Source organism: Chiroxiphia lanceolata, chromosome 1 (genome assembly GCF_009829145.1).
Source record: "Chiroxiphia lanceolata isolate bChiLan1 chromosome 1, bChiLan1.pri, whole genome shotgun sequence".
NCBI lineage: Eukaryota > Metazoa > Chordata > Aves > Passeriformes > Pipridae > Chiroxiphia > Chiroxiphia lanceolata.
The window spans coordinates 152,870,712-152,897,679 of record NC_045637.1 but is presented as its reverse complement, the minus strand read 5'-3'; the positions used below and the strand labels follow the sequence as shown (position 1 = coordinate 152,897,679).

General features: G+C 40.2%; 2 protein-coding genes across 11 annotated transcripts in view; one reads left to right on the top strand and one right to left on the bottom strand.

The window, feature by feature from the left end:
- Positions 1-14,746, top strand: part of LOC116789848 (vasoactive intestinal polypeptide receptor-like) — a 29,673-nt gene extending 14,927 nt beyond the window's left edge. For both annotated transcript variants that reach the window (XM_032694134.1, XM_032694132.1), the window contains exons 3-13: positions 392-499; positions 1,192-1,301; positions 4,475-4,572; positions 6,071-6,203; positions 6,604-6,757; positions 8,488-8,548; positions 9,467-9,536; positions 10,213-10,304; positions 10,843-10,972; positions 11,834-11,875; positions 14,327-14,746. In XM_032694134.1, coding sequence (XP_032550025.1) covers positions 6,102-6,203; positions 6,604-6,757; positions 8,488-8,548; positions 9,467-9,536; positions 10,213-10,304; positions 10,843-10,972; positions 11,834-11,875; positions 14,327-14,515 — 840 coding nt within the window. In that variant the 5' untranslated portion in view covers positions 392-499; positions 1,192-1,301; positions 4,475-4,572; positions 6,071-6,101 and the 3' untranslated portion in view covers positions 14,516-14,746. The remainder of the gene's footprint in view (positions 1-391; positions 500-1,191; positions 1,302-4,474; positions 4,573-6,070; positions 6,204-6,603; positions 6,758-8,487; positions 8,549-9,466; positions 9,537-10,212; positions 10,305-10,842; positions 10,973-11,833; positions 11,876-14,326) is intronic.
- Positions 14,747-18,354: 3,608 nt separating this feature from the next.
- Positions 18,355-26,968, bottom strand: part of ADCYAP1R1 (ADCYAP receptor type I) — a 149,797-nt gene continuing 141,183 nt past the window's right edge. For 4 of the 9 annotated variants that reach the window (XM_032683656.1, XM_032683685.1, XM_032683693.1 and 1 more), the window contains one exon: positions 26,578-26,914. In XM_032683656.1, the coding sequence (XP_032539547.1) occupies positions 26,726-26,914 (189 nt within the window). In that variant the 3' untranslated portion in view covers positions 26,578-26,725. Of the gene's footprint in view, positions 26,928-26,968 lie in introns of all 9 variants that reach the window. The other 5 variants (XM_032683675.1, XM_032683665.1, XM_032683639.1 and 2 more) reach the window with 2 other exon arrangements.

Here is a 26,968-nt window from a genome sequence, read left to right as displayed (position 1 = left end):
ATTTTTTCAGTCAGATTCTGGAACCAGCGATGAGAAATCTCAAGTGCTAATAATTATTCAATATTTTAATTTTGGTGACTTTTGTTTTGACAATAGCAGGAGCTCCAAGTGATTTGACTTTCGGATTGTGTCTGCTTGAATTTCAGGTACATTCTCTCATGAGATAAGGTGGAGGAAAGTCCAGCTGGAATGCCAAGTGCATATGTGATCAAGGATGCATCCAAGGAGAAGAGGAAAACAATTCCCTCCTTCCCTTCAGAGCTGCATGCCCCATTGTGGCTCTTCTTGCATGTGAATTAGTGGGAAAGCCACAGAAAATCTCATTATGGATGATCAACTGTGTGATGTTCTCTGTGTTTCTCTTTATTTAGAAGCACTTTTTTTCTTACAGGATGTGCCAGAGATTGGGATGGTTTAACCTGCTGGCCCAGAGCCACTTTTGGGGAAGTGGTGAAAATTCCCTGTCCACGATTTTTCGAAGAATTCACCAATACCCATGGCAAGACTTTTTGTCCCTACATTTTTTTTTAATTATTTTATTTTAAATAAATTCTAATAGTTGAAGATTCCTGCATATTTTCCTGATTACCAATGCTATCATACAGTAACTATCCAGATACACGTGGTCAATATTGCTTTGCATTATGCTGTACTGAATTGTCTCATTTCTTTCATGGTCTAAAAGTGATGGATGATTGCACTATGTTACTAACTTTGTAAAGGCATATGTTGTAGAATCACTGATTTATAAACTCACAAAATAATTAATATTAGAAAGGACCTACTGAGGTCATCTGGTCCATTCCTTCAGTCAGAGTAGGACCAAGTTTAAAACTTGTATCTGACTTCCAATATAGATCAGGTGGCTCAGGGCTTTGTCCACAATCCCCGAATATGTTGTAAATGTATAATTTGATTTCCTCCACGTAAGGATTGAATTTACAGAATTGATTTCCCATATGAAATGCTCAAGTCCCACTGCATCTTGAAACTAATTTCCAAATTTTCAAATGATATGTAGAATATTGTAACCCTACAACTTTACTTGCTGGACACGTCTAGACCCGTAACTCTTTGACTTAAGGATCAAAGTAGAAATGAGAAATTGCTGTTGCTCATCAAAACCTAAAGAACAGCAGCACCATCACCACCCTCTCCTAATTAATTCTGTGCTCTCTTTTGCAAAGAAAGGTTTCCTCCAGAGGAATTGCACACAGGAGGCACATTGGTCAGAACCATTCCCACCATACACTGTTGCCTGTGGGTTTGATGAAGGTTCCAGTAAAGGACCTGAGGATCAGGTGAGTGTTTGATTTCCAGAGCATCCTTTCCTGAGAGTGTTGAGTAGCTCCACACATCTGACTCCTGTCAGAACCCAGTAATTAGTGCTAAACTCAAAAATTTTAGGTATGTTTAGTGCTTGTTTAACAAATTTGGCTTAATAGAAAGCGAGTGGTAGGAAGTACTTCCCTCCCTGTGTAAATGTCTCCTCTTATTGTTAATGAGTAAACTTGTGATTAGTTCACTTTTCCTGCCTAAAAAAGACTTTGGTTCTCTGACAGTGATGATTTTAGTTCTCATCATGAACCCATCTCCCAAGGAAGCCCTACCAAGCTCGCTACAGGGAATTTTTCGGGGAAAATTCCTTTGTATGCCTCCAGTTGATTTTTTTCCCCCCAGATTTTAAGTCAATCAGAAAAAATTACTCCATAACTTTCTAGCATGGTGGTCTAGGTACATCTTTGTGAGGGAATTCTTGGATGCCATTGAGCAGAGGACCCCGAGCAAGAAGGTCTAAGGGAAGGTGTCCCTACCTATGGCAGGCGGGTTGGAATTGGATGATCTTTGAAAGGTCCCTTCCAAACCAAACCATTCAATGAAATGATGACTTTTATACTTTCCTTTAGGTGTTCATGGAGCAGGCAGCAAACCTTTATTTTTCCTATCTGATGACCACCACTGGCACTCAGTTAAGCTCCTGCAGAATTTCTTTCACTGCCACATCTTCATATGATTTTAATTCCCATATTCCTCATCACCCTCCTTGGCCCCAGGACGAAAATGCCTCATGCTTTGCTGGTCCCTCACTGGTGAACTTCTTCTGCCTGAAGCTAATTAATTAATTAACAGAGAGGCTGTCTCTGCCTTGCAGTTCTGAAATTTGATAGATGGGACAGTTCCAGCAAGAGAGAACAGGGATGTCTCAATCCCCTCCTTTCAGTCTGCATTGGACAAGGCTCCTCTTGCACATCCCAAAAAAGTAGGATTACGCACATCCATGCAAGGGTTTGCAATAGGTATTGAAAAACCCAAGTTAGCAAAACAGATAAATAGTTCTGGGTAAAAATTTCAAGATGCTTTTTTAAGAATCCAAATCAATATTTTTATACGTGGCTTTTGAGCTTTGGAATCTCTGGGACTTATTTTTTCGGGAAACTGAAAAAAGGTATTGTGTACACCGTTGTATTATAAGGGTCAAAAAGGCAAATCAAATTACAAAAAAAGATGGAACAAACCAGAAAACACAGTGGTTTATTTGTAGATGGTTTTAAAATACGGCAAGAGCTTCAATTCACCAAATAAATATTTTCTTAATGTAATTTATTAATGCATTTTATTAATACAGTTGTTTTTTTAGTGTTTCACTCTCAAAAAGTCATGTAAACAGTTCAGAAAAAAACCATTTATCACAAGCCAAAGCAAGATACAGAGGGGTGGAGAGGGTTGCCATCACTAACACTGGGTATTATCTGGAATTAACTAGGCACACAAGCTCAAGCACAAACTAGTTCAAATATCTGAATCTCTGGGAATTCTAGTCAAAATTTGCTTCATATAATAATAATAAATAATAATAATAATAATAATAATAATAATAATTTGACTAGGTGAACTTAGAACCTTAGAATGTCTGTAACCGGTGGTAAAAATATCTGGAGCTAAATCCCCCATCTATAAACTAGGAATATTTGTAATTCTTTGCCCTTTAGGAAAGCCAGAAAGATAAATGCTTAAAAAAACCCATAAATAAATGCTTAAAAAACATCTGGGAAGATGGTGGAAACCACGTAAACAGTTCAGAAGGGATGTAAGATTCAGAAGGGGACATATTCTGGAGCACAGTTCTCCAGCCCTGGGACCAGCTACCCACCCACAGAATTTAGGCTTCCCCCAGGCAATCCCTGGATTATGCTAAACCAGGCTTAGTTTGTGGCTGGCCTAGGCCAAAATCCAGCAAGGAACATTTCAACAGCATGGAAGACTTCAATTCAGAGGCCCTGGCTGTGTTTAGATTGTTATTCCAGGTAAATCCCCCAGGTTTGACTAGAAAAGAAAGATAAGATCAGCAATCTCTGATGCATTGCAAACACAGGGAAGTAACAAGAATCCCAATTATATTCCAAGAGAACCACTTGCTTTGTATTTTGTATGTGCAGTGAAGACTTGTGATGTCCTCTGCATAATATTGGGGTTTTTATCTATCCTACGAAATCTGATAAAATGAATTGAAATACTTCATTATTCAGTTGAAGAACCTGTTTTCCCATTTTCTTCTGTGTTTTGAAAATACTGTATAAAAGATTAGGACTGTATCAGAAACACCAGATTGATTCCTATCTTGTCAGGATCACATGATTTATTTATGGCTCTACTTAAAATTGCTAATCACTTGTCTCAGCCTAGAATTGCAGCCTTTTGGGCAAACAGATTTTGGATCAATTAGAGAACAAAGTGTCCATTGCATTTATAAGGGGGAAATTTGCCTGGATTCAGAGAATTTAGTTCCTTGGGATCTTAAATAATTAGATGATTTTGTAGTCAATCAGAATAAAATTTGCATAGTTAAAGCCATGTAAATATGCTTCATTTTTCTCACAACATTGGGTCTTTAATTTGAAAAGAAACGAACTGTAAAGAGTTTATAGTGTTACAGTTTATAGCAATGGAATGAACTGTTTGTCCAAAGCATTGACTGTGAGGTGATTTTCTTGGCTTTAACTTTCTCACCTCCACAATATGATGGAGTTGTTTCTCAGTGTTTCACCTACAAATTGCAAGTTTTATTTCTCTTTCAGCCATAGCTCTTTATGAAAATCAATGTTTATTGAGTCTGGCTCAGGTCTGAAGTGACAGATTCACAAATCACCCACCAGGAGCTTTCAGTGCCCCAGACTCTTTAGGAACCAACAGGAGAAAATGCAGTTACTTAAAAAAAAAAGTTAAAAAATTTCCCTGTAAGACATGGTCAAAAGGGTCAGATGAACCTGTGGGCTGTGAAACCTCTCTCCTGTGTAAGGTTTAGCAGGATTTAAAGGAAAACATGTTTGTGACGGGGGGAAAAACCTGAAGCAGATCTCAAGCACAGGGGTGGTGGCACTGACCAGTGAGGGAAAATGTGTCCTGGTGAAATAAGCACCCACAGCATTCATCCTCCAGAATCCCCTGCATCAGACTGTGTCTCTTTTCCCCCCAGAAATCCTATTATTCTGCATTTTGGCGTGTCTACACCGCTGGCTATGCAGCATCAGTGACTTCACTCGTTACAGCTCTAATTGTCTTTGCTACCTTCAGGTAAATATAAATGGGCTCTTTTTCAGGATGTCTTAAGATAGTCTTGTCTTAATTTCTATCAGATCCTCTATGGTTTTGTTTTGTGTGGTTTTTTAATTATTATTTTCTAATCATTCTAAGACATAACTCTGTTGATGGTGATGGGTCTTTCTCTATTTGTGCTGTAATATTTCCCTGCAGATGTTAAAAAATCCAAGCTGCCTGGGCAGTCTGATTTAGTCTCTTTAATGCCACTATACAGTGGAAGTGCCCAAACTTACATCACTATTAGTATAAGAAAACAATTCCTTCAGCATATGGCAGGACATACCCTGCAGAAACACTACCTCATGGCCCTGAACCAGAGGTGATTCTAAACTGTTCATTCCCTCTGTGAAAGGTTACCAGAGCTGAGAGCTACAGGAAGAGGTTTAAATAAATTTAAATGTTACATCTGATGATGTCAGATATCAGGAAATGGGTTTGACTGGTTCCAGTGCTCTTGGACAAGAGTTAAAGACACTGTGCAGACAGGAGGGCAGAGCACAGAAGCCGCTTCCTAACTGGGGTGGGTTGGCATTCTCAAAGGTCACATCCCAGGATCATGAGGCTGATATGTCCAAGCCTTGAAGGGGATTCCTTCAGCTCAAGGTAGAGTTGTGGACAGGGCAACTCAGGGAAATAGAATCATGGCATCATTTAGGTTGGAAAAGGTGTTCGAGGTCCTCAAGTCCGACCATTAACCCAGCACTGCCAGGGCCACCACTAAACCACGTCCCCAGGTGCCACATCTACATGTGCTTTAAATACCCACAGGGGTGGTGACTCAACCACTTCCCTGGGCAGCCTGTGCCAGTGTTGGACAATCCTTTCCACAATGAAAATTTTCCTGCTATCCAATCTAAACCTCCTCTGGCACAACTTGGGGCCTTTTCCTCTTGTCCTGTCCTAGTTACTCTGGAGAAGAGCCTGATATCCACTTGGCTAAAACCTCCTTTCAGGAAGCTGTAGAGAGTGAGAAGGTCCCCCTTGAGCCTTCTTTTCTCCAGGCTGAGCCCCCCCCAGCTCCCTCAGCAGCTTCTCTCCAAACTAATGTAGTTTAGGGCAAGGCAACCCCTTCTCTGGCAGCCACCTCACAAGGTGTGACTGAAACCCATTCAACCTTCTCTTCTCTCTGACCAGAAAGGGGCTGAGGAGCTTGTTGAGCCTCTTGCAAGCTCGTTCAACAAAAATGTTATTTAGAATAATTAAAAGACATTATTGTAATACAGCCCAAGAGTCCCACAGTTACTCTCTGCTTCTGGCATCTCCTCTAAATGTGTGGTGATTCAAGGACAATTACACTGGAATTTTTATTAGCTTAAACAGACAATAACTGCTCTGTTCCCTCATGTCTGTCTCCCTCTCAGACAGTGACAGGTCATTTGTTTGCTTCGGGAGGTGTTGGTAGTTTGAGTTTTGCTGAGACCACGAGAAATTTCTGTTGAAGAACAATTTTTGTTTTCTCTTTCCATGTCAGAAAATTCCACTGTACACGGAATTACATCCACATGCACCTGTTTGTCTCCTTTATCTTGAGAGCAATTGCTGTTTTCACCAAAGATGCTGTTCTGTTTGCAGATGAAACCATGGACCACTGCCTAATGTCAACGGTACTGAACCTCCCCTCTCTTTTATCCTCGAGTTAACATTTAATTCTTGGGATTCCTAAGTCCCATTTCTCTTTAGTTTGCTAGAACTGAAATCTTAAAACAAACAACACAAAGACCAAGCTCTATGGCTGCACTCAGCTTTGATATCTAAAGTACATGTCTCTAATGAGGCTGCAACAATTTCTGCTGGCAAAGAATTTACTCTGTGAGAGAAACTCAGTGTTTCCCTTTCAAAAAACTGAAGTAAAGTCAATTCAAATTATGGAATCCCAAACCTATGGAAATATTGTTAGAATTTCTTTGTTCTTGTGTGGTTAATATTGAATTTTGCATCTGTCTGGAGAGAAACCAGCCATAATGAGAGTAGATTTAACATATTTTTCTCTCCCTGCCCTTCCAGGTTGCCTGTAAGGCTGCTGTGGCATTTTTCCAGTTCAGTATTTTGGCCAATTTCTTCTGGCTTCTCATTGAAGGGATTTACCTGCAAACCCTGCTCCTGCTGACCTTTGTTTCCAACAAGCAGTTCGTGTGGTGGTTCATAGTCACTGGCTGGGGTCAGTACTCCTTCCCTCTCTGTGCTATCTACCATCTCTGTTTACTGTCAGAAATAAATAAAATATGTGTTTTGAGACAAAATGTGCCTGTCAGAGGTGCCACCATTCTGAGGAGAGTTGCCCATTTATTCAGTACTGTTATATGAAAATCACACATCATTGTATTGCCTTTCTTATGTTATTTATTTAATTTATTGGTTATTTACACCACTCACCACAGGGGTGATTAATCCAGTCCTCAAGATGATGACTAATTTGGCTGGATAACATCTTAGAAACACTTTGTCTTCCTCCACTGACTAAAGAAGTTTGGGTGACTAACTTAAAGTTGGCATTTTGCTTTTAGGAAACAGAACCTGAGAGATTAATCTTAGATCCCGTGAGTTCAGGCCTAGGAATCAAACAATTCCCTTTTAAGATAACTCCTGGCTTTAAGAAATTCTCTGAGGTTTTACAGCAATTAAAATTTTCTCTGATTGTCAGAACAGGAATGTGTAAGATCTAAAATTTCTTTCACTGGAGAGAGTTGTTTTTATGACTCTCAGATATTCCCGTGCCTCACCTCAGCTATTTTAAAAAAGAGGGACCCAAATTAAGCAGTTACAATGACATTTTTTTGCCTTAGCAGTGAAATCCAAATTATCCTCAAGTAAATATTAATTTATCCTTTATATTGAGATTCTCAGACTTTATATAATGTAATCCAATTTTTTTGAGCTGTTCCAAATATGACTGTCTGAAGTTAGACTCTCAGACCTTGATTAATCATGGCTAAATTGAGATAACAAAGGAAACAACTCAATTAATAATGTAGATATCCTCATTTACTTCTGGAATAAATGGAAGGGGAGAGACATCTCAGGGGTAACTCAGATCTTAGGTGATATGGATGTAAATATTTCTCTTCATTAATTAAACAGACCACTTGAACTAAATGTGGTCCCAGCTTTAAAGGACTTTAGCAAAGGTCTAAAATTTAGAAGAACACCTTCTAGGCCTTTTTTGAAGATCTCAAATGGTATTTAGAAAGATGTTACCTTTATTTCTGTCTATTTATCAGTGAAAATGTCACTTGTTTCAGATTGGAGTCCCTTTTTTTTTTTTCCTGTAGCTTTGAAAGTCACTTGGTCTTTGGAAATTCAGTTCCACAGAAAGAGAGCAAAAGCAATTCCTACTTTATAGGCCTTCTTAAAAAAAAAATCAGTCTTAAATGTAGAAGGATAGAAGGATAAGCAGTAAAAAGTGGGAATAGAAATCATTAGTTGTTGGCTTTAATTAAGTTTTCATGGAATTCTTATCAGCTGATGGGTCCAGAGTGATTAATAGAGGACAAAAATGTGAATTCTTCCACCAAGTGTACAAAAAGTTGTATGTTGGCCACAATTCACAGGATAAAAGAGCTCCAGGTAAATAAATGGTTACTGCTGCTTCACAAAGGCTTGTAATTCATAGGCAAACCTAAAGTAATTCTTAACATTTATTTCTGAAAATGTAGTTTCACAACACCCCTTATTCTCCTTTGCTTTTTTTAAATTCCTCTGCCCTTGTATGCCTTTTTTTTCCCCCAAGTTACAAGTCAAGCTCTTTCATAAAGTTATTTAAAATTGTCTGACCCATCATTTGTCCTTTAATGTGCATCCAACCTGCTGCTCCGTGAACCTGCTTGGAATAAAGTCTCCATGGGACACAGTATTCCAAATAATTGTTGTGTTCTGTGTTGATTTGTCCAGGAGCTCCTGCTGCTGTGCTGTTTGCTTGGGTCCTTACAAGAATCCACCAACAAAATACTGGGTAAGTCAGAGCTTGGAAAAGGGAGATGAGGATATCCTGGTTTTTTATGGCATTCTGTTCTGCTGGTGGGGAAAAAAGAGGTATTAAAAAAAAAAAAAAAAAAAAAAGGAAAAAACCCACATATTCCCAAGTTCTGCTTCCAATCTTTACACTTCATATGGAAGTCTGTGAGAAAATAGGTTTAATTCTTCTGATTTTGATGTTTGTATATGGGATAATAAACCCGTGGTAACTACTGAAATTTCATTTAGTTCCCTAATGGCCAGACCTGCAATAATTGTATTTTAAGAAAATATATTATTTATATAATTGTATACAATTATAAGAAAATATAATAAATTATAATCTTTATATAATTATATATAAGGAAATTATTACGTTTTAAGAAATTAGCTGTTTCTGTTTAAAATCAGCCATATATTACTAACCCTAATCTTTGCAAATAAGAACCTCCCAAACAAACACATCATGTCTTGTTAATTTGTTTCCATTTAATTATTTCATTTTTATTCTATTTTAATCTTTTAATCTGAGAGCCAGATATAAATATTGTTTGTTAAAAGCTGTCCTGGAGGCGTCCAGGTCATTTCACACAGATAATCAGTTGGAAAAGTGACTGTTTTACACCTTCCTGCTCAGAACTCAGCTGAATGATGGAGAGTAGTGAGAAGAGCAGGAAAGAAGCCTGAAAATACAAATTTCCTGATTTTTTGCTTTGGTTTTTCAATCTTTATTCTTACAGAATAAATTTCCTTCAAATTGAGTTACATGGAGATTTTAGAGAGGTGTGAGGGTACCAGTGCTGTCAGGGACATTTAGGCAGGGATTTAAACTTTCTTTCTCTGTATAAAAGTGATTTATATGTTGTAAAAGGTCACATGGGACAGATAATATGACCTGTTTTGTTTGTGATTTCAGATGTTGGGATGATGATGAAAATGGAGTGGTCTTATGGATCATCAAGGGCCCCATCCTGATAACTGTATTAGTATGTTTGTTTTTTGTTTTGTTTTTTTTTTTTTATTTTCCCTTGAGTATCTGCATATACATAATTTTACCTGATATATTTTTAAAATATTTTTTCCTAGTATATTTTTAAAATATTTTTTTCCGGTATATTTTAAAAATAATTTTATCTGATTTTTTTTTTTTTTAAAATAAGTTCTTAGGATGTAAACTTAAGACAAAGAAATCTCCCTTATCCACCCATTTACACCACCTAAATTTAGGGAGAGAGTAGTATGTCATTCAGATCTGTATCTGTTATAATCCCTATCCCAAACAATGATGGGAGCAGAAGGGACTGTTAAAACCATGTAAGACTTGTGAGCTGCTGGTGAGAAAAACAGCATTAATATAAATAAAATAATATTATTTATTTATATATATAATATTTATTAATATAAATAAAATATATTATTACTCTCTCTGAGCTTGAGATATGTAGATCTACATTAATTCAGTATAATTTTCACCCTATTTTATGTATAAATATATGTGGGTGGGAAAAATAATTACTATTTTTAATGCTCTTGATTTGGTCTGAGATCTGCTCTGGTTTATGGCAGTGCACTTCCTCTGACTGGGGATTTTCAGTTATTTGTGTCAGCTGAAGGTGCCTCCTGACCAATAATAAATTTACAGGTTTTGCCTTGTCTTTTCAGATTAACTTTATTATATTTATTAATGTGATCAGAATTCTAGTCCATAAACTGAAATCCCAAGAGGGAGGAGGGAGCCATTCGAGCCACTTCATGTGAGTATTTCTGGGTTTCTTAATATTGACCTGTTCTGATATGAGAAATATTTTATGGGCAGCAGCACAAAATGTTCTCCTCTTCCTCTAACAGAGAGAGAAATTCCCAGGAGAAATAACAATGAGAATGTTCCCGTTCATCCCAAATATCACCTCTCTCTCTCTCTTTCTTCAGGGGAAAAAGGGTGGGGTGGGTTGGGGACAGTGAGAAAAGTGAACCAGAAAGTTTTGCAGCTGTGAAAGGACCCAGATTGAAAGTGTAAACACTAAATGTCAGGTAACGAATCCACAAATGGCCACATAGAGAAAGATGCAGATTTAAGTTAAATTTCCTTAAAATTCCTAGCAGTAGCTTGATGTTGATGTTCTGGTAACCAAACCCAGTCCTTGTTGTTTATGAGCCACTTCACAGCTAATGGGGATCTTTCCAGGGATGTAGTTGCCTCCATTGTGAATTAAAATATGCTCCAACATAAAAATGCTGTCACTAATGCCATATTTCTAACACTGCCTTGTTTTTTAATCCTTGGTTTTGCAGGAGACTTGCTAAATCCACGTTGCTTTTAATCCCCCTCTTTGGAGTGCACTACATCGTATTCGCATTTTTCCCAGAGAGCACCGGGCTGGAAGCTCGTTTTTACATTGAGCTGGGCTTGGGTTCCTTCCAGGTAAGATGGACAAAATGTTGACCAATCCTAAGAGGTTTAATCTGTACCACCACACCCCCAGCTTGGTTATTACAGCAGGTTTTATCAATGTGTCCAAATCCAACACGCACGTTCCATCTTCCTCCTTCAGCGGCTCTCCTGGTTTTTGTTCCCTAATTACTTGAAATCTCATATTGCTTTTGAATTCTGAGTCAGACTTCATATTAATAATTGCAAAAAAAAAAATAAAAATATAACATCTACCTTTATTGAATAACAACATATTGAATAACAAGAATAAATTGAATAACAAGAGTTCTGTGAAGACCAGTCTGTGGATTAAGGTGAACTGATGGAAAATGATTTCACATATAATAAAAACAAGAGGAATGGAGAAATAAGGAGAATATATAACAACCTTCTCTACCCTTACCCTTTAGGAGTGGTGAATCACGTTAATATTTCATGGTTTGTTTTGCTATACTGCTAGTCAGAAGAATATCATGGATTTGAGAGGGTATGGTACACTTTGTAATAACTTTATTCACTATTGTAAATATAGATTAGAAGAAAACAGATGCCCCTACTCCTTTATCTGAGGGAGAAGTTGTTTGTAGGATACAATAAACAGCAAATCAGTCCTTACTGTCTCCATACAAGGGCAATAATATACATATAGTACCACTAGTCCTTTGAGGAATTTAATTCTGTTATGAAAACACAATAAATAGTGCCACATCACCTGACTTATATAATGGAAAACATTATATTTTTTTGCTGTCTATCTTACTCAAACTGTGCATGAAACTTTCTGTCTGTCATTGATTCTATACTTTAAATCCTGATTATTGGCTTTTTTCCTCCCTGCCCTCCCTGTCCCAGGGTTTTGTTGTCGCTCTTCTCTACTGCTTCTCCAACGCAGAGGTGAGTAACGAGGAAATAAGATCATCAAAACCTTTAAAACCCACGGGCCCCTCTTGCTTTTAATTTCTTTTCCTATTTTCAGACCAGATCAGTGCTTTGATCTGCTGCTGAAAGCCTGACATCCCCAGAGCTTTCCTTTTCCTTTGGTACCTTTGTTGCCTTTATTTGTATTCACCCAGTTCTGACAGGAGGACACAAACAACCTTTGGAGCTGTGACCCTTCCCAAACTGTTCCTGACTTTCCTGGCAGGGATTTGTCTCCTGTTTTGTATCTCATGTCTGTCATGATGGTGTTTCCATGGAAAACTTGTGATGCTCCTTTAAGTTTATTTTCTCCTAGTGAGTTTCTTCTTTTTCCCTTTTCCACTTTCCCCTTTTCCTCTTTTTCCCTTTTCCTCCCCTTTTTTCTGCCTTTTTCTCCTTTTTTCCTTCTCTTTTTCCCTTTTTTCCTTTCCCTCCCTTTTCCTCCCATTTCCCTTTTTCTCCTTTTTTCTCTTTTTATTCCCCTTTTCTCCCCCTCTTTTTCCCTATTTTCCCTTTTTTCCCCCTTTCCTCACCTTTTTTCCCTTTTCCCTCCTCCCCTTTTCACCCTTTTTTCCTGCTTTTTACCCCTTTTCCCTCCTTTTCCCTCTTTTTCTCCCCTTTCCCCATTTTTCTCCCTTTTTCCCATTTTCCCCCTTTTTCCCCCTTTCCTCCTTCCCCCCCCATTTTCCCTACTTTTCCCCCCCCTTTTTTCCCCTCTTTTCCCCCATCTCTCCCCCCCTTTTCCCTCTTTTTTCTTCCTTTTTCCTCCCTTTTTCCCCCCTTTCCCCCTTTTCCCCCTTTTTTCTCCCTTTTTTTTCTCTTTTTTCCCCCATTTTCCCTTTTTCCCTTTTCCCCTTTCCCTTTTCCAGCGTGGCCCTGAGCATTCACTAATTTTGCTCAAACCCTTCCTTTCCTGGTTTTATAACACTGTTAGAATTTGGAGAAATTCCCTGTAGCACATTTTACCTGTTCCTGTCATTTCCAAACCTGACTAAATTTGCTGGCACTTTCCCCAAAAGAGCAGAATGAACCAAAATTGGTGAGAAAAATTTAAAAACACATCTCACCCTTGAAAAAGTGTGTAGGGCAGGTGAGAAGAATGACCAACTAAGAGTGGCTCTAGTCTCCCCTCTGGATTAGAGTGGACACTTCTTATAGAATCATTAATGTTGGAAAAGCCCTCCAAGATCATCAAGTCCCCCCTGTGCCCAATCCCCACCTTGTCCCCCAGCCCAGAGCACTCAGTGCCATGTTCAGTCCTTCCTTGGACATCTCCAGGAACGGGGACTCCAAACCTCCTGGGCAGCCCCTTCCAATGCCTGACCACCCTTTCCAGGAAGAAATTCCTCCTGATGTCCAACCTGACCCTCCCCTGGCACAGCTTGAGGCCGCTTCTTCTTGTTTTCTACTTGTTTTCTGGGAGAAAAGGTTGACCCCCACCCACAGCCTCCTGGCAGGGAGTTGTAGGGAGCAATAAGGTCTCCCCTGAACCTCCTTTTCTCCAGACTGAACACCCCCAGCTCCCTCAGCTGCTCCTCACAGGACTGACTCTCCAGACCCTTCACCAGCTTCATTGCCCTTCTCTGGACATGCTCCAGCACCTCATAGGGATGGCTAAAGGTGCAATTAATCCTACCCATGGATGAACAATGCCTAAAATACATTTGTTACTTAGGAAAACAATTTATAATGGTCTGAGAGAGGGCCTTCAAGACTGACTATAAATAGAGAATGCTCTCCTTCCCATCTGCCCTCTGTACCCACAGACTCCTTGCCAACAGGATTTAATAGCTCCCATGTTGTATCTCACAACACACAAATCCAGGAGGTGGTAAAAAAGGGACAGGCAGGGTGTGATCTCTGCTCCCAAGATCATGTTGGGTTGGCTTGTGTCCATGCTGCTTGGGAAAACTGCTTCTGGAGCAGCTTGGCCACTCGTTCCCACTTGGCAGTGCATCTGTTGTGGCTCCCTGCAATCAGAAATAATAATTATTATTTTCTCCGTGTGTGTGTTTCTCCAGTTTTGAGTATCTGTGACAATGTGACAATGTGAGAGACTGTGCTGCTGCCAAGAAAGGTGTTATTTCCATGGAATGAAACTCAGGGCTGGGTTTTATACACGGCTGTGCTGAGGGGCCTTGAGTTTGCTGGGATAGCACTGGGAATACTGGATTGGTGGAGGAAGCCTCTCTTTTAATGTACTTCTACATGTCATCCTCTGAATTTTTGACATTGGGTCTATTTATTTTCAAAAGTGAATAGGGACACAGTTCAAGGTGTTCTAAAAATGTGTTAAGGATTAATCCTGGTTTTCCTGGTGCCTTTGTGACTCTGGGCTAAGTAGTTAGGCTGACATCCATATTTTACCTTCAGTGTCCACTAGGCCTGAATTTTCTGTTTCTTTGTTTTGAACTCCCTTTTCTACAGGTTCAAAGTGAACTGAAGAAACAACTGTGCAAGTGGCAGTATCAGGAATACCTGACCTTCACCCACAAACACGGGACTTTGTCCAGGGAAAACAGTCCCGTCAACTACGTCACTCAGTTGTCACTGCTGGAAAAAATCAGCCCAAAAAGGAAAACATCTGGGTACCACAATGGTGTAACTACTGTCTGAGGCTTTCTAGCTGTGGCATTGGGATGTACTGCCTAGGAGATGGCAAACTGGATCCTTTTGGCTTTCCATGGTGTGAATTCTGTAAATTCCTTGTCCTGGACGTGAGCTGCTTCTCTCACCTGGTACAGATTCATATCCCAACCCTGGCTCTCTCCTTAAGTATATAAAGTCCATTTGTTCTGTTGTGAAAAGCCAGGCCTAGGGATAGTTTGAATCAACAGATTAACACCCCCCAAAAAAAAAAAAAAAGAACCCACATTAAGTCTCCTCAGACCCAGCACGTTTGTCATGTCTTTGGTAGTGTTTCCCAAATTTTCCAATTTTCAAGTGCACTATTCCTAATCTTCGTTTGAAAGAGTTATTTGGTGGCCAAGTTTTGCCACAGAAAGAGTTATTTGGAGGCAAAGCTTTGTCATAAGAATTACAGGTGTTGTTTTGAGACAGCTTGAGTCAGTTTAGTGGGAATTAAGCACAGAAACTTGCCAAGCACCACCAATGGAACAACAACTTCCTTTAAAAGGAATCTCAAGGTGTCTCGAGTACCACAAAAAACCAGGTAGTTACAATATCTGCTTGGGTTTTTACCTTCCATGCCTACTGAAAAGAGATCAAATTAGGTCAGAGGATCCCAAACCCTCTCTTGTCCATGGGAAAATATGGATCAGCTGAATATTGGGCAGAGTATGGATGAAGAAAGAAATGGGAACAAACTCAATGCAGTGTCCAGCTGGGCTGCCTTGAGCTCAGAATGACTTATAAACCTGGTTTTAGAGCTCAGCTGCTGCTCTTTGTGAGCTGGAACAGACCTGTCACCACAACCCCGAGGATTAGCTGGATCCATCAATGAAACACACAATTAAACTGTGCTTTTGGGCTTTTCTGGGGGGACCTGGCTTTGAGGACTAAATTGCTGTGATCACTGTGATTGTCTCAGCGTTTCTCAGCTCGTTGTCACTCCACTCGATGGTGTTTCAGGGGACAGAATTATCCACACAGCAGTGAGGGCAGTGAGGCAAAGTATGGCCCAGTAAAGCTCAGAACCAATGTTGTCCTTGCATCACTTCTTTGGGTGACCTCCCTCTTTCTTCGGGACTGAGTTGGACTCTACCTCAACCTCTCCAAAAGTAAAGACAGGTACACAAGACACAGCTACAGCTCCTTTCAAGGCAGGACCATTCCCAGGAGAACCTGGAAGCACTGCTGGAGAGCACAGCCATCCACACACATCCTGGATTTCTGTGAACTGCAGCATCTGTTCAGCTTAAAAAAATTGTGTTCCAGTCCCTCAGTTTGCTCTGTTCTTCGTTAATTATTTAGGTCAACAGACATTTGACTCGTGGAAAGCTCTTTGTTGGTTTTAGGTGCTTCATTTCTAGTTCTGTTATTAGAGCAGAGATGAATTGTCCACGTTTCTATAAATATGGTTCAAATGAATTATTTATTAATTAGGCCCATCTGTCCCAATGAATTGTGTGTCTATTCTGTAATTTTGTCTATTCTGATGATCAGAATCCTTATCAGTTTTACTTGTCAAAGTAACCTTTGCTCCTGTGTTGTTTCAATCCGTTAAAAAGCGTTGTGATGAGAACACGTTTGTGTGATGTACAGCTATAAAATACAAGTGATAATTACAGCTTTTGTGAGTTTGGAAATTTAATTTGTGTCACTTTGGATAGTTCATTTGAGACTTTACATAAAAAAGAAGGTTAATGATCTTGGGATGTGCAAAAGTTTCACGGATAAAGATTTTGTTTGGGCTGTGAAAAGGTTGCTGATCCCTTCTCGAGGACACACCTGGGGGTATGATGATGTGTGTGGGAGTCGGGAATGCTTCAGGGATATCTTCCTTCACAAGGAAGGCAGCAAAAGGTTGTCGCAAGCTTTTGTTTTGCGTGGAGCCACTGCCCTCTCCTGGAGATGGGAATGCTGCCGGCTTGTTTGGATCTGTGCTCCAAAACACTGCCCCCTGCTCACACCCAACGAGAACCTGAGCTACAGCCTGTCCTGAGAATTAAATTACTAATAAAGGGCAGCTGCAATGGATTAATGAATTATATCAGCCAGGAAAATCTGCTTTCTCTTCCTCTAATATTCTGGTGTCTTTTATATAGTTTTAACACTTCAAGTATTATTTTTCTTAAATTCCTTTACAAACTGCATGACAACCTGGAAAGATCAAAACCAGCTGTTTCAGCTGGTTTGGGTTTTTTTTGGAGGGGTGTTGCAGCAAAGACAGGCTGTTAATGTAACTGAAATTCCTCTCAGAGAGTAGAATTTTAAATCTACTGGTGTCACCTCTTCAGAAAGTTTGACTGTGTGGGCTCCAGACTAAAAGAAATCCTCCCAGCAGGCAGCTTTACCTGCTTTGCCAATGCAGAGCTTCCCCCAGGCTGCCTGATGCACCCAGAGCAAGAATTATTGGAGTGTCTGAGTAAGATTTTTTTCAACTGCAGAAAATGCAACTGAACTCAAGGTGCTCTGCTCCTTGGTGTGTTGACAGACCTTGTGAATGAGGTTTTCCTCATTTAAACCAGGTGTCTGGTTTTTGGAGCAAATTGCTGTAGTGAGGTATTGTGCCTTTAAAACAGTGGGTACTTACAAAGGACTTCTGGAGGGAGTTGAAATACTTTTGGAGGTGCCTTTTGTTTCTCTGCATCTTAACTATAAAAGGAGCCTTAAAAAAATCACTTAGACTAGATGTGACTTTTAGAAATTAGGCTTTTTCCAGATTCTCTGATCTACATTTGCTGATCTCCATGATTATTAAGATGCTGAGTGATGCAACCCTTCTGCACAGGGTGGAGAGGAGAGATATGTCCTGTGCCCCGTCATCCAACCTTTAAAAAAGGGGCTGAAGCTGCTTTAGGTCACAGAAAATTCATGTAAAAGTGCATTTCCAGGGATCTGAAGCACAGCAGAAAAGGAAATCCATATATCTACCCTGTCCCTCCCAACACCCAACCTGCCCATGGGCCCGAGACCCCCTTTCATCCCAGGTCCTGCCTCAGCAGTGCTGTAGGATGAGGATCTCCAACCCCCCAGCCCTGGTTGTTCCCTACCACGTTTCTAACCACAGTTCCAATAAATGTGTGTCCATTTCCCCACCAAAGGACGAGGATCCACATATCTGGACTTTGGCTGAACAATGAGGGAGGACAACAGTGGAAAAATGGATCCTGAGTGGAGATTCACAGATCCACGAGGGACAGCTTGTGGCAGCTTGTGGTAGAGGTTAAAGACAGAAAAAATATCAGAAATAATAGATCATCATCTGTTTTGGTGGTGTGAATGTACCTGATATTTTAAAATTAACCTAATGATTAAACTCTTTAGGTTTGACTATAAAAGAAATGAAGCCTTGAAGCATATCAGGAGTTACAGACACTCATCTTTTTTCACCCTTGCCAACTGACGAAGTCTTTGTTTGAGGACAACAGATTATTTTTTTTTCTGCTATTTAGATCCCTTAGAAATAATATTTAGGTCCCCAAAGACCTGTGGATCAAAGCTCAGAGGCACAGGGGCTTTTAGTTGCAGAGGAGAGTGTGTTGCCTTTGTATTGGTGATGTTAGACCCCAGTCGTGTTTGACACTGGTTCAGGGTGGTAAATACATTCCTCATGTAACTCCCCTGGTTGATGGTGAAGGAAGAGGGTTCATGGCCCATTAAAGGCAAATACTTCACTCCTGTTTGGTCCAGGACTGACTTTGACCAGCAGAATCCCTGGACTCCTTCTCATGAGGAAGGAAGCAAATTTCAGCCCCAAAAAACCCCCCCTCCATCCTATTGCTTCAGGAAAAAAAAAAAAAACACTACCCTGTAACTTCACAGACAAGAAGTTCTCTTTGGTGCAATTTTATATCAGAACAGACTTATACAAAATGATAATACATTTATTGTGTCATCTACAGCAGTATACATGTTAAAAACAATTTCTCAAAACACAAAAAAGGTTAGAAAGCAGCAATTGATATCTGTGTTTCCACCTCATAACAAAGCTGAATAACCCCAAATCCCATTACCAGTTAAACCAGTTTTGACCAAAAAAGGTCAGTATTAGACCCAACAGGCCATAACTTTGTACCTTGACACAGTCAAAAGCCAAAATACAGCTTTCCATCCGATAACTTGGTACTTCTCAGAGCTATAGCAGGTTTGCATTGCCACTAAATTGACAAGTAGAAGGGAAAGAGAATGAACACACCAAATATTTGTTTTTTACAGATTATACTGATACACAAAGGCCTCTTGAGACTTCTCTGCAAGCACAAAGTCCATTGGGAAAGGCATATGCAGAAGCCTAAGGAATTTCAGACACTGAAGAGTGTCAGATCACACAGTGTCATATCACACAGTAATTCTTCACATGGATGAATTCCCCAAAAGAAAGCCAATGGGAAATTGCAATTCGAACCATAAGAAGGTGAAAGACCACGAGGTTCAAAACATTGTTCAAGCTCTGCTGGTGTGTTTTCATACACAAAGTACAATGTGTATTTAGCTGAATTTAGCTCTTTAGTACAGATATACACGGAGCTTAACATCAGAGCATCATTAACTGCGACTGCACACTCCAGATCTTCCTAATTTGTCCTTTAAACGCAATTCTGAACTGGTTGCATGTTCCTGACTGCTGAAAGCAGAGGGTAAAATCTTAATTTTTTTTTTTTTTTTTTTCACTGCATGTGCGCTGTATAATATGGTTTGTTTCTGGACACAGAAGTGCTGGTCATATGGACACAACCTGACAGAGGGAAGGAGACTTCCTGAAAACTCTGCTCAGCCTTTATCAGGCATAACACCTCCCTCAGGCATAACACCTCCCTCAGATCTGGCTGCTAATACCCAGCAGGAGCCCCTCCCCAAAGCTTTTCAAAGCCATTGTTTCTCAGCATGTGTGAAGCAGAAGAGCAGTGACCAGGCAAAGTTGCCAGGGAAAATCCATCTCCACATCCAGGCTTGCACAGTGTCAACATCTGTCTCCAGTCTGGCCACCTCGACCTCCCGGTGGAAAGGAACACTCGCAAAGTGTGAATCATCTCCCCTCTGAGTGGACATCAAAAACACGAGTTTTGATTTTTGTGCTCTGAAATTGCCCTTTTGTCTCTTGTGGCCACAAAGGCAAAGTGGAGAAAGCAGATCAAAGGGGTGACACCTCAGCTCTTGACGTCTGGAGTGGTGTGGGTATCTCCTTAGCTGACTGCTTGAGGACACAAGACCTTTTCCAGGACTTTAACCGTGGGCCAGACCATCTAATGCTGAAGGTGCCTGGTGTTGAAAGGGACACACGTCTAATATAGCCCTTGATATTTAACTCCTAAGGAAGAAAACTGCTAAAAAACAGGTATCTGGTTGTATTTTTTGCATTATGCACATTTTACAGTCGTAGAAACAAGACTCCAGGAGACACAGCCCTCACAGAGATAATAAAGTTCAGTATCTGAGTCTGGAAGTGAATCCCACTCAGGGAGTTTATCTGTTTCCTAGATATCCACACAGAGCTCACAAATATGACCCAGGAACTGTAAGAAACTCCAATCTTGTCTGGCAGCTGGAGGCCAAGTAGGACCTCATGGAGGTGTCCATAAATTCTGCTCTATCTGCTCTTCCTACTTGTCTTGCTTCCCTTCCATGTATAAGAGTTCTGTGGAGGACACATTCACTGCTCTGCAGTGATTATAAGTATAATATTGACAATATAAGCACACATTTCTCTGGAAGCCCTGCCCACACGAGGAAAACCTCAGAACAAAAGTGAAAGTCTTAATATCAAGAAAGGACATAATCAAAGCAAGGAGGAAAATCTGAATTTATTGAACTTCCTAGGTCTTTATCTGTGGGAGCCTTTGCATAAAGACACGTAAGACTGAAGCTCTTCAGGAGCCTCCCAGACATCTATTGCTACACACAAAAATGAACTTATTTTTTTTAATCCTCTCCCATGAACACTTCAGAAATAGTCTCTGGGCTCTGAAGTCTTCACAGACCACAGGTTAAAAACCTCTGACATAAGCAATTATTTCCGAAACACTATCGAAAAACAATTTCAAATAACAAGGCAGATAAAGCCAATTAAATTAATGAGGTTTCCACTTCTTTTATTGCCACTGTTTGCTAATGTCACTCTGGACATTTTTTTTTTCTATGGTACTAAAATTTTTATACCTAATTTTTGTCAGAGCTGGGCTGGAAAAATAAAGTTGGACATTTTTATGGTTTGCAGACCAGATTTGGCAGGGATTTAGTAGCAATGTCAGATACATGAGCACTGAAACCTCACAAACTGACACAACCAGTGTCTTTTAGGCCATTTGAACGATGATTTCTTGCAGTATTTTGACTGAGTATGTGTCCTATGCCTCTGATGGGAAACAGCAGTGATACAGTTTCTCTTGCAAGATCAACTCTGAAAGGAGAAAGGGAAAATATTGGAATTACTTTCCTTTAGACCTATCTGAAAGAAAATTACTCAAAAACCAAATACCATTTATAGGTTTTCAAGGACTGGAAATCTATCTCTTAGTTTTTATTTTTCCCTTTCTTTCTTTTTTTTTTTTTCCCCAGGGTTCTTAGCATTCTGCTTCCGGGTAATTTTCCTACTATTCTGTGTGAATTCACATCTTTATTTGATTCCTTACATTGTTTTTGCTGCCCAAACTTGGATTAGAGCTGAAACAAACGCAGCTAAATAACATGGGTTTTTTTAGTCTTATCTTTCAGCTGTATGACCAAGGACAAACTGCAGACTTTATGTGAAATAAAGCTGTTTATACCTCAGGAAGAGAGGGAGAAACTGGAGGCAAGACTGGTATGAAAAGGAACCTAAGAGAGCCCAGAATTATTTTGACTTGGAATTCAGAAAAAAAAGGTTTCTAACTGCCAAAGGAGAAAAGTTTTGCAACAACTTTCCAGTGGGAAGAGAAGGTGAGAAAAAGAAAATCCCACTGAATTTGAAAAGGAGAGGTGATCAGTTTAGGAGTGGGAATGTTATAATATGAAATAATGGCAACTCCAGAGCTTCCTTCACATTGAGTAGATATGTTTTGCTCTTGCTCATTTTGGCTTTGCTTATTTTCAGTTACTCATTTCTTCTGTCCATAGGATTAGGAAAACACCCCCTGAATCTTTCATACAACCAGAAGCAAGCACTGAAGCCTTCATGTTATTCAGAAGCAGAATTTCATCCACCATGGACATGAAAATACTATGAAAAGCCACAATTTTGCAAAAATGACGCTGTGAAGGCAAACTATGATAACTAATCCTTCCATCCCTGTTGGAAAAAGAGTAGATTCTCCCAGATCAGGTTTCCAGCAGGAGTCTAAGAAATTCTATATTCTGTCCCACTCTGGTCCTCACAGTTCAAGAAAGAGGTGGCCAGACTGGAGAAGGTCCAGAGGGGAACCATGAGGGTGGTCAAAGGGATGGACAACTGGATCAGTGAAGAAAGACTGAAGGAGTTTCTCCCAGGAGAAGAGAAGGCTCAGTAGGAACCTCATCACACTGTTCCAGTCCCAAAAGGGTGGCTACAAAGAGAGTAAAGCTCTTTCTTCACAAGGATCCACATGAAAAATAGAAGAGGAACAAGTACAAGCTGCACCAGGAGAGGTTTCATTTTGATAAAAGAAAAGAATTTTTTAGAGTAAGAACAGCCATTCATGGGAACAACATCCCAGGGATGTGCCATTGGTGGTTTCCAAGAGGAGACTGGACAAGGTGCTAAATAACCTCACTAAGCTCCCTTTCTCATGAAGGTTGGACCAGATGGTCATTCAACTTCCAACCTTGGTTGTTGATTTCATGAACTGCTCTGCATTCCCTTCTGGAAGGTATCTCCTGTTTGCCATTGATGATGGAGAGAGTCTGGGGAGAGTCACCTTTGCAAATGTGATGTCAAACCACCAGCACAGGCAGGTCATGCCCAATTCTGGTGGTTTTTGGCCTTGCAGTTGCAAGGCACAGTCTTTTAGTTGCAATGAGAGACAGATGCTGAAAAGGAGGAGTCAGACACCAAATATAGTGTCTGAATTTAACTTCCAAACTTCACCTCTATTGCATTTTACTCTGGACTCCCCTGCCTTCATCTCTGTCCCTTCTCCCACCACCCTGTTTTAACACCTGGATTTCAAATGCAAATGCTTAACTGATGCAGAGGAACTTGGGTAGTTTTCCTCCGTGAAATAAAAATTCCCATAACTAAGCATTTCAGTTTCTTTACCTGGGCTCTGAGTTCCAGATATGCTAAATGGAGGTGAAGGTAAAGAAGGTGAGGTCACCATGCAGCAAAGAAACAAGCCTTGTCCTTTACAATATAGTTTGTGGTGTTCATTTTGGGATGTTAATTGTCCTGTAGTACCAGCACTTCACACTGACAAGTCAATAATCAAACAGTGGTTAGATACAGTAAATAGTCACAAAAGCTGCAGCACAGAAAGTTTTTGTACACTTATGAAAGCAAAATAAGAAAATTAGACAGGAAAAACTTTATGGACACGGTAGAAAAAAAATGGCTCAAGGAGCACTGCACACTTGTTTCAATTTTAATTGTGTTTTGTTTTTAAGAGCACAGCCTTTCTTGCTCCAAAATATATTTCACAGTGAAAAATCAAACAAAGCACTGTTACACTCAGTTGATATTTACACACACCTGGAAGCAAACCACCTGTGGGTTTCTTCCCTCCTGGAATTAATGGGAACAACAGCCACTGGGAGTGGTGGCCATACCTGGGCAGCATCTGCAGCTTACATTCAACAGAGAGGGTTTCTTGAGGGCTAATTTGTGCCAGGGCACCAGAGTCTGGTTGCAATAACTAGTTACACCTCAAGCATGATCTTACCAGCAACACTGAGAAAGTTCAGGTGACCAGGGAAAGCCACATCTGCAAAGTGCAGCAACACTTCAGATAAGTCAAATTATGACAGAAGGGGATTTTTTGTGTGATATATTGTACATTTAATATGTCGAGAGGTACCTTTTCCTCTGTGAAATTCGGTGCTGGTGAATGGTAGCAAAGACTTCAATTTGAGCAAGAAAAAGAGGGTCTGCAACAGCAGAAATTTCCCCTCCACTGCACTCCAACTTGTCTTGCTCCTGAGCATTGGCTCCAGGAATTAAGGGCCAAGTTTTCATGACTTATTCCACCCTTGGATTCTCTTGCTGAGACCACCAAAAATAAATAGTAATAACAATGTGCCAAAGCCAAATCCCAATCCTAAGTGAAGTGGGTTTGTTCTAACAACAACGACAACAACAGTAACAGTTTTCTGTACTGATTTGAATTTAGCTGAGGGCCTGGTCTCCAGTGTGCAGGATTCAAGGGTGGTTTTGGTGATGTGGACATTTACCCACGAGGCACTGGACTGAGATCCACCAGCTCAAATTTCAGAGCACTGTAGGACAGCCAGGGAAACAACAAAATCCAGAAATAAACTCAGGAAAAGCTTCAACAACAACACCAAAAGTACACGAAAAAATAATGATCCAAACTTCTTCTTGCTCTGGACTGAAACATGGCAAAAAGTCTCCAGCTAGTTCAATATCTTTTATCTCCAAAGTTCTAATTTATTAATTAGAACTCCTTGAAAACTGGCTACTAGTCTTTCATGCAAAATATAGCTTTTGATTTTTTTTTTTTAAATAATACAATTACAGTATTGTCAATATAATGCTTGTGAAAGCCCAAACTGCAGAAAACACAAACCTGATGTTATCTGCTCTTTTAACATTAGATTTCAAAAATGTCCAGGCTGCCAAGTGCAGGGGAAACTTTCTCAAACAGCTTTTTGGAAGCATCTAATGAGAGGGGAAGGGCCAATCCGTCAGTTAAAAACACTCGAGTGACTTCTGCAGAGAGCTGGGAAGAATGGGACAAATTCTACTCTCAGAGCAGTAAATCAGTGCTGCAGAAGTGCAAAAAAAAAGGTGTCTGGATCAAATAAATTCCACTTAAGAACTTGGAGTATAATGGAAGTGGTTTAAACACTTTACTGGTCCTCTGTGCAAGCGCAGATTTCACATGACAGGGGTGTAACCACCTCGTAAGAGCATGATCCTGTACCAATATAACTTCAATCATTATTTCTATTTCAAATTATTTTTACATTCATTTAAACTGCTGCAGTTGAGAGCAGATCATGCCCCATAAAGCACTACATGTGTTGAGGATTATTACCACTAATATTCCTTTCACAACTTTCTGGGGCCTTTTTTTTCCCTCCTTTTAAAAATAAGTAAACTAGGATTATTTTAAAAAACCTTTGCTTAAAATGACATTAAAACTTTTTTTTTTTACTTAACTAACAAAACCAGTGAAATTAAAAGCTCACACTCAGCTGACACTAAAATTCCAAGTCTTTCCTTTTTTTTTTTTTTTAGTTTATGATCATGTCAACTAACACCAAAGAACCAGCCTGAATTTTGAATTTCCTGGTTACTATTAGTTTCAGTTCAAAACTTCACATTTAAAGTGTCATTTCCATTTTTGTCTTTAATATATGCACATACACACACATATATATATATTTTATATATATATATATATATATATCAGTTCATAAATCCAAAGTGAAGTGAGCATTAGGATGGTCCTCAAAGCCTTTATGCTCTGTATAAAGACTCTTAAGAATTGACATCGTTGACACTGGATTGAAGTAGGTAAGTACCAGTCGTGGCTTCAACTACAAGGCAAAAGTTGAAAGAACATTCTAGTTCCTCCCCCAAAAAAGCAGTAAGACCATTGGTGCTTAAACAAACAGAATGTCCAAAAAGAGACAAAACTGCCAGGTGTGGGAAGTCCTCCAAAGTCCTTAAATTTTCCTTTCATGCCATTCAGTTTAGTTGCTCACTGATCACCAAATGCAGATGATTTTTACCTTCCAGGATGTTGTGCCAGATCCTTCTTGTGCCTCTGGCAGGGGAGAGTCAATACACAGAAGTCCAAGAGGTTGCAGAGGCACCATGGGCTGTGTGGCAGCACGACCCCAAAACACCAATACCACGTTTGGCCACAGATGCAGAGGGTCCAAGGTCATCTGCAGGGAAAGACCACCCTGGAACCGACTTTTGCTCTTAAGGTGGGAGGGAAGGGACAGTTATTTTTGCAATTCAAAGAATCCAAATGATCAATCTGTCAATCAATGCCAAAAAAATATAGGTAAATCTCGACTGCAGGGCCCTTTTAGAAAATTCACAGCTTAGCTAGAACACAAACAATCTCAGAAGTGTCCCTGGGTACAGAAAAACACAGAGGATCCCATTGCTCTTGCCTCAAGTTCCTGAAGTGAGAGGCAGTTTCACATTGGCACAGCTGCTCCTTTAAGACCACTGGGAATGTCTGACTAAATCCAGCTTAATTTCCTGGAGATCTTCCTGAACGGTTTGATCAACCCAAGCACAACAGCTCCATCCTAAGACTCAAAAAGAGAAACACTGCAGAAATTCACGTGCCAAAAGACAGGGACAGGCTCGGGCATGTTTGACTGGGGGGAAAAAAACACAGGCAGATCCAACCCAAAAAGGAAACCGAGTGGCAAAATGACAACAGTCATGTCCATTCACAGACTGGGATCAGTTTGGCAACCAAGGATCACAACTGCACAGCAACCACTTGTTACTTTGGACGGACACGGATCACTTGCAGATGCTCTGAAATGGGAACAGTTGAGTGGGTGGGTTTGGCCTCTTGTTTGTCTGTTAAACATTCCCCATTAATGGCCTTGAGTACAGTTGGGTATTTACAGTGACTGTTAAAAAGAGATATATACACACATTTCCTTTGCTTTGTCACCTCGACAGGAGAGGAGGGGAGAGGAGAGAATGAAAAAAGGAAAGGAAAGGAAAGGAAAGGAAAGGAAAGGAAAGGAAAGGAAAGGAAAGGAAAGGAAAGGAAAGGAAAGGAAAGGAAAGGAAAGGAAAGGAAAGGAAAGGAAAGGAAAGGAAAGGAAAGGAAAGGAAAGGAAAGGAAAGGAAAGGAAAGGAAAGGAAAGGAAAGGAAAGGAAAGGAAAGGAAAGGAAAGGAGAAGGAGAAGGAGAAGGAGAAGGAGAAGGAGAAGGAGAAGGAGACGGAGAAGGAGAAGGAGAAGGAGAAGGAGAAGGAGAAGGAGAAGGAGGAGAGACCTACACCACCACAGCCAAAACTATTATTTCATTTTTTTTTCTGTTTCGAGGGGCGGTTTTTGGTTTGCTCCCGATGGATTTGCTCCCTCAGCTGCTCATGTGGCCAGGTTCTCCGCATTTATGCTGGACATCCGAATCTGAGAGCTGCTCTTGCTCAGAATGGACAGTTGTGTCCCCCCGTTCACTCCGCTGCTCGCTAGAGAAGGATGGCGGTGTTTGAAATCCACAGCAAAATACCGGTTGACTTTCCAGCTCCTCCATTTTCTCTTTATTTCTGATTGCACCTTTAGGGAGAAACTTCAAAAGGTCATTTTTTATGTACTTCGCCGCTCGAGGAC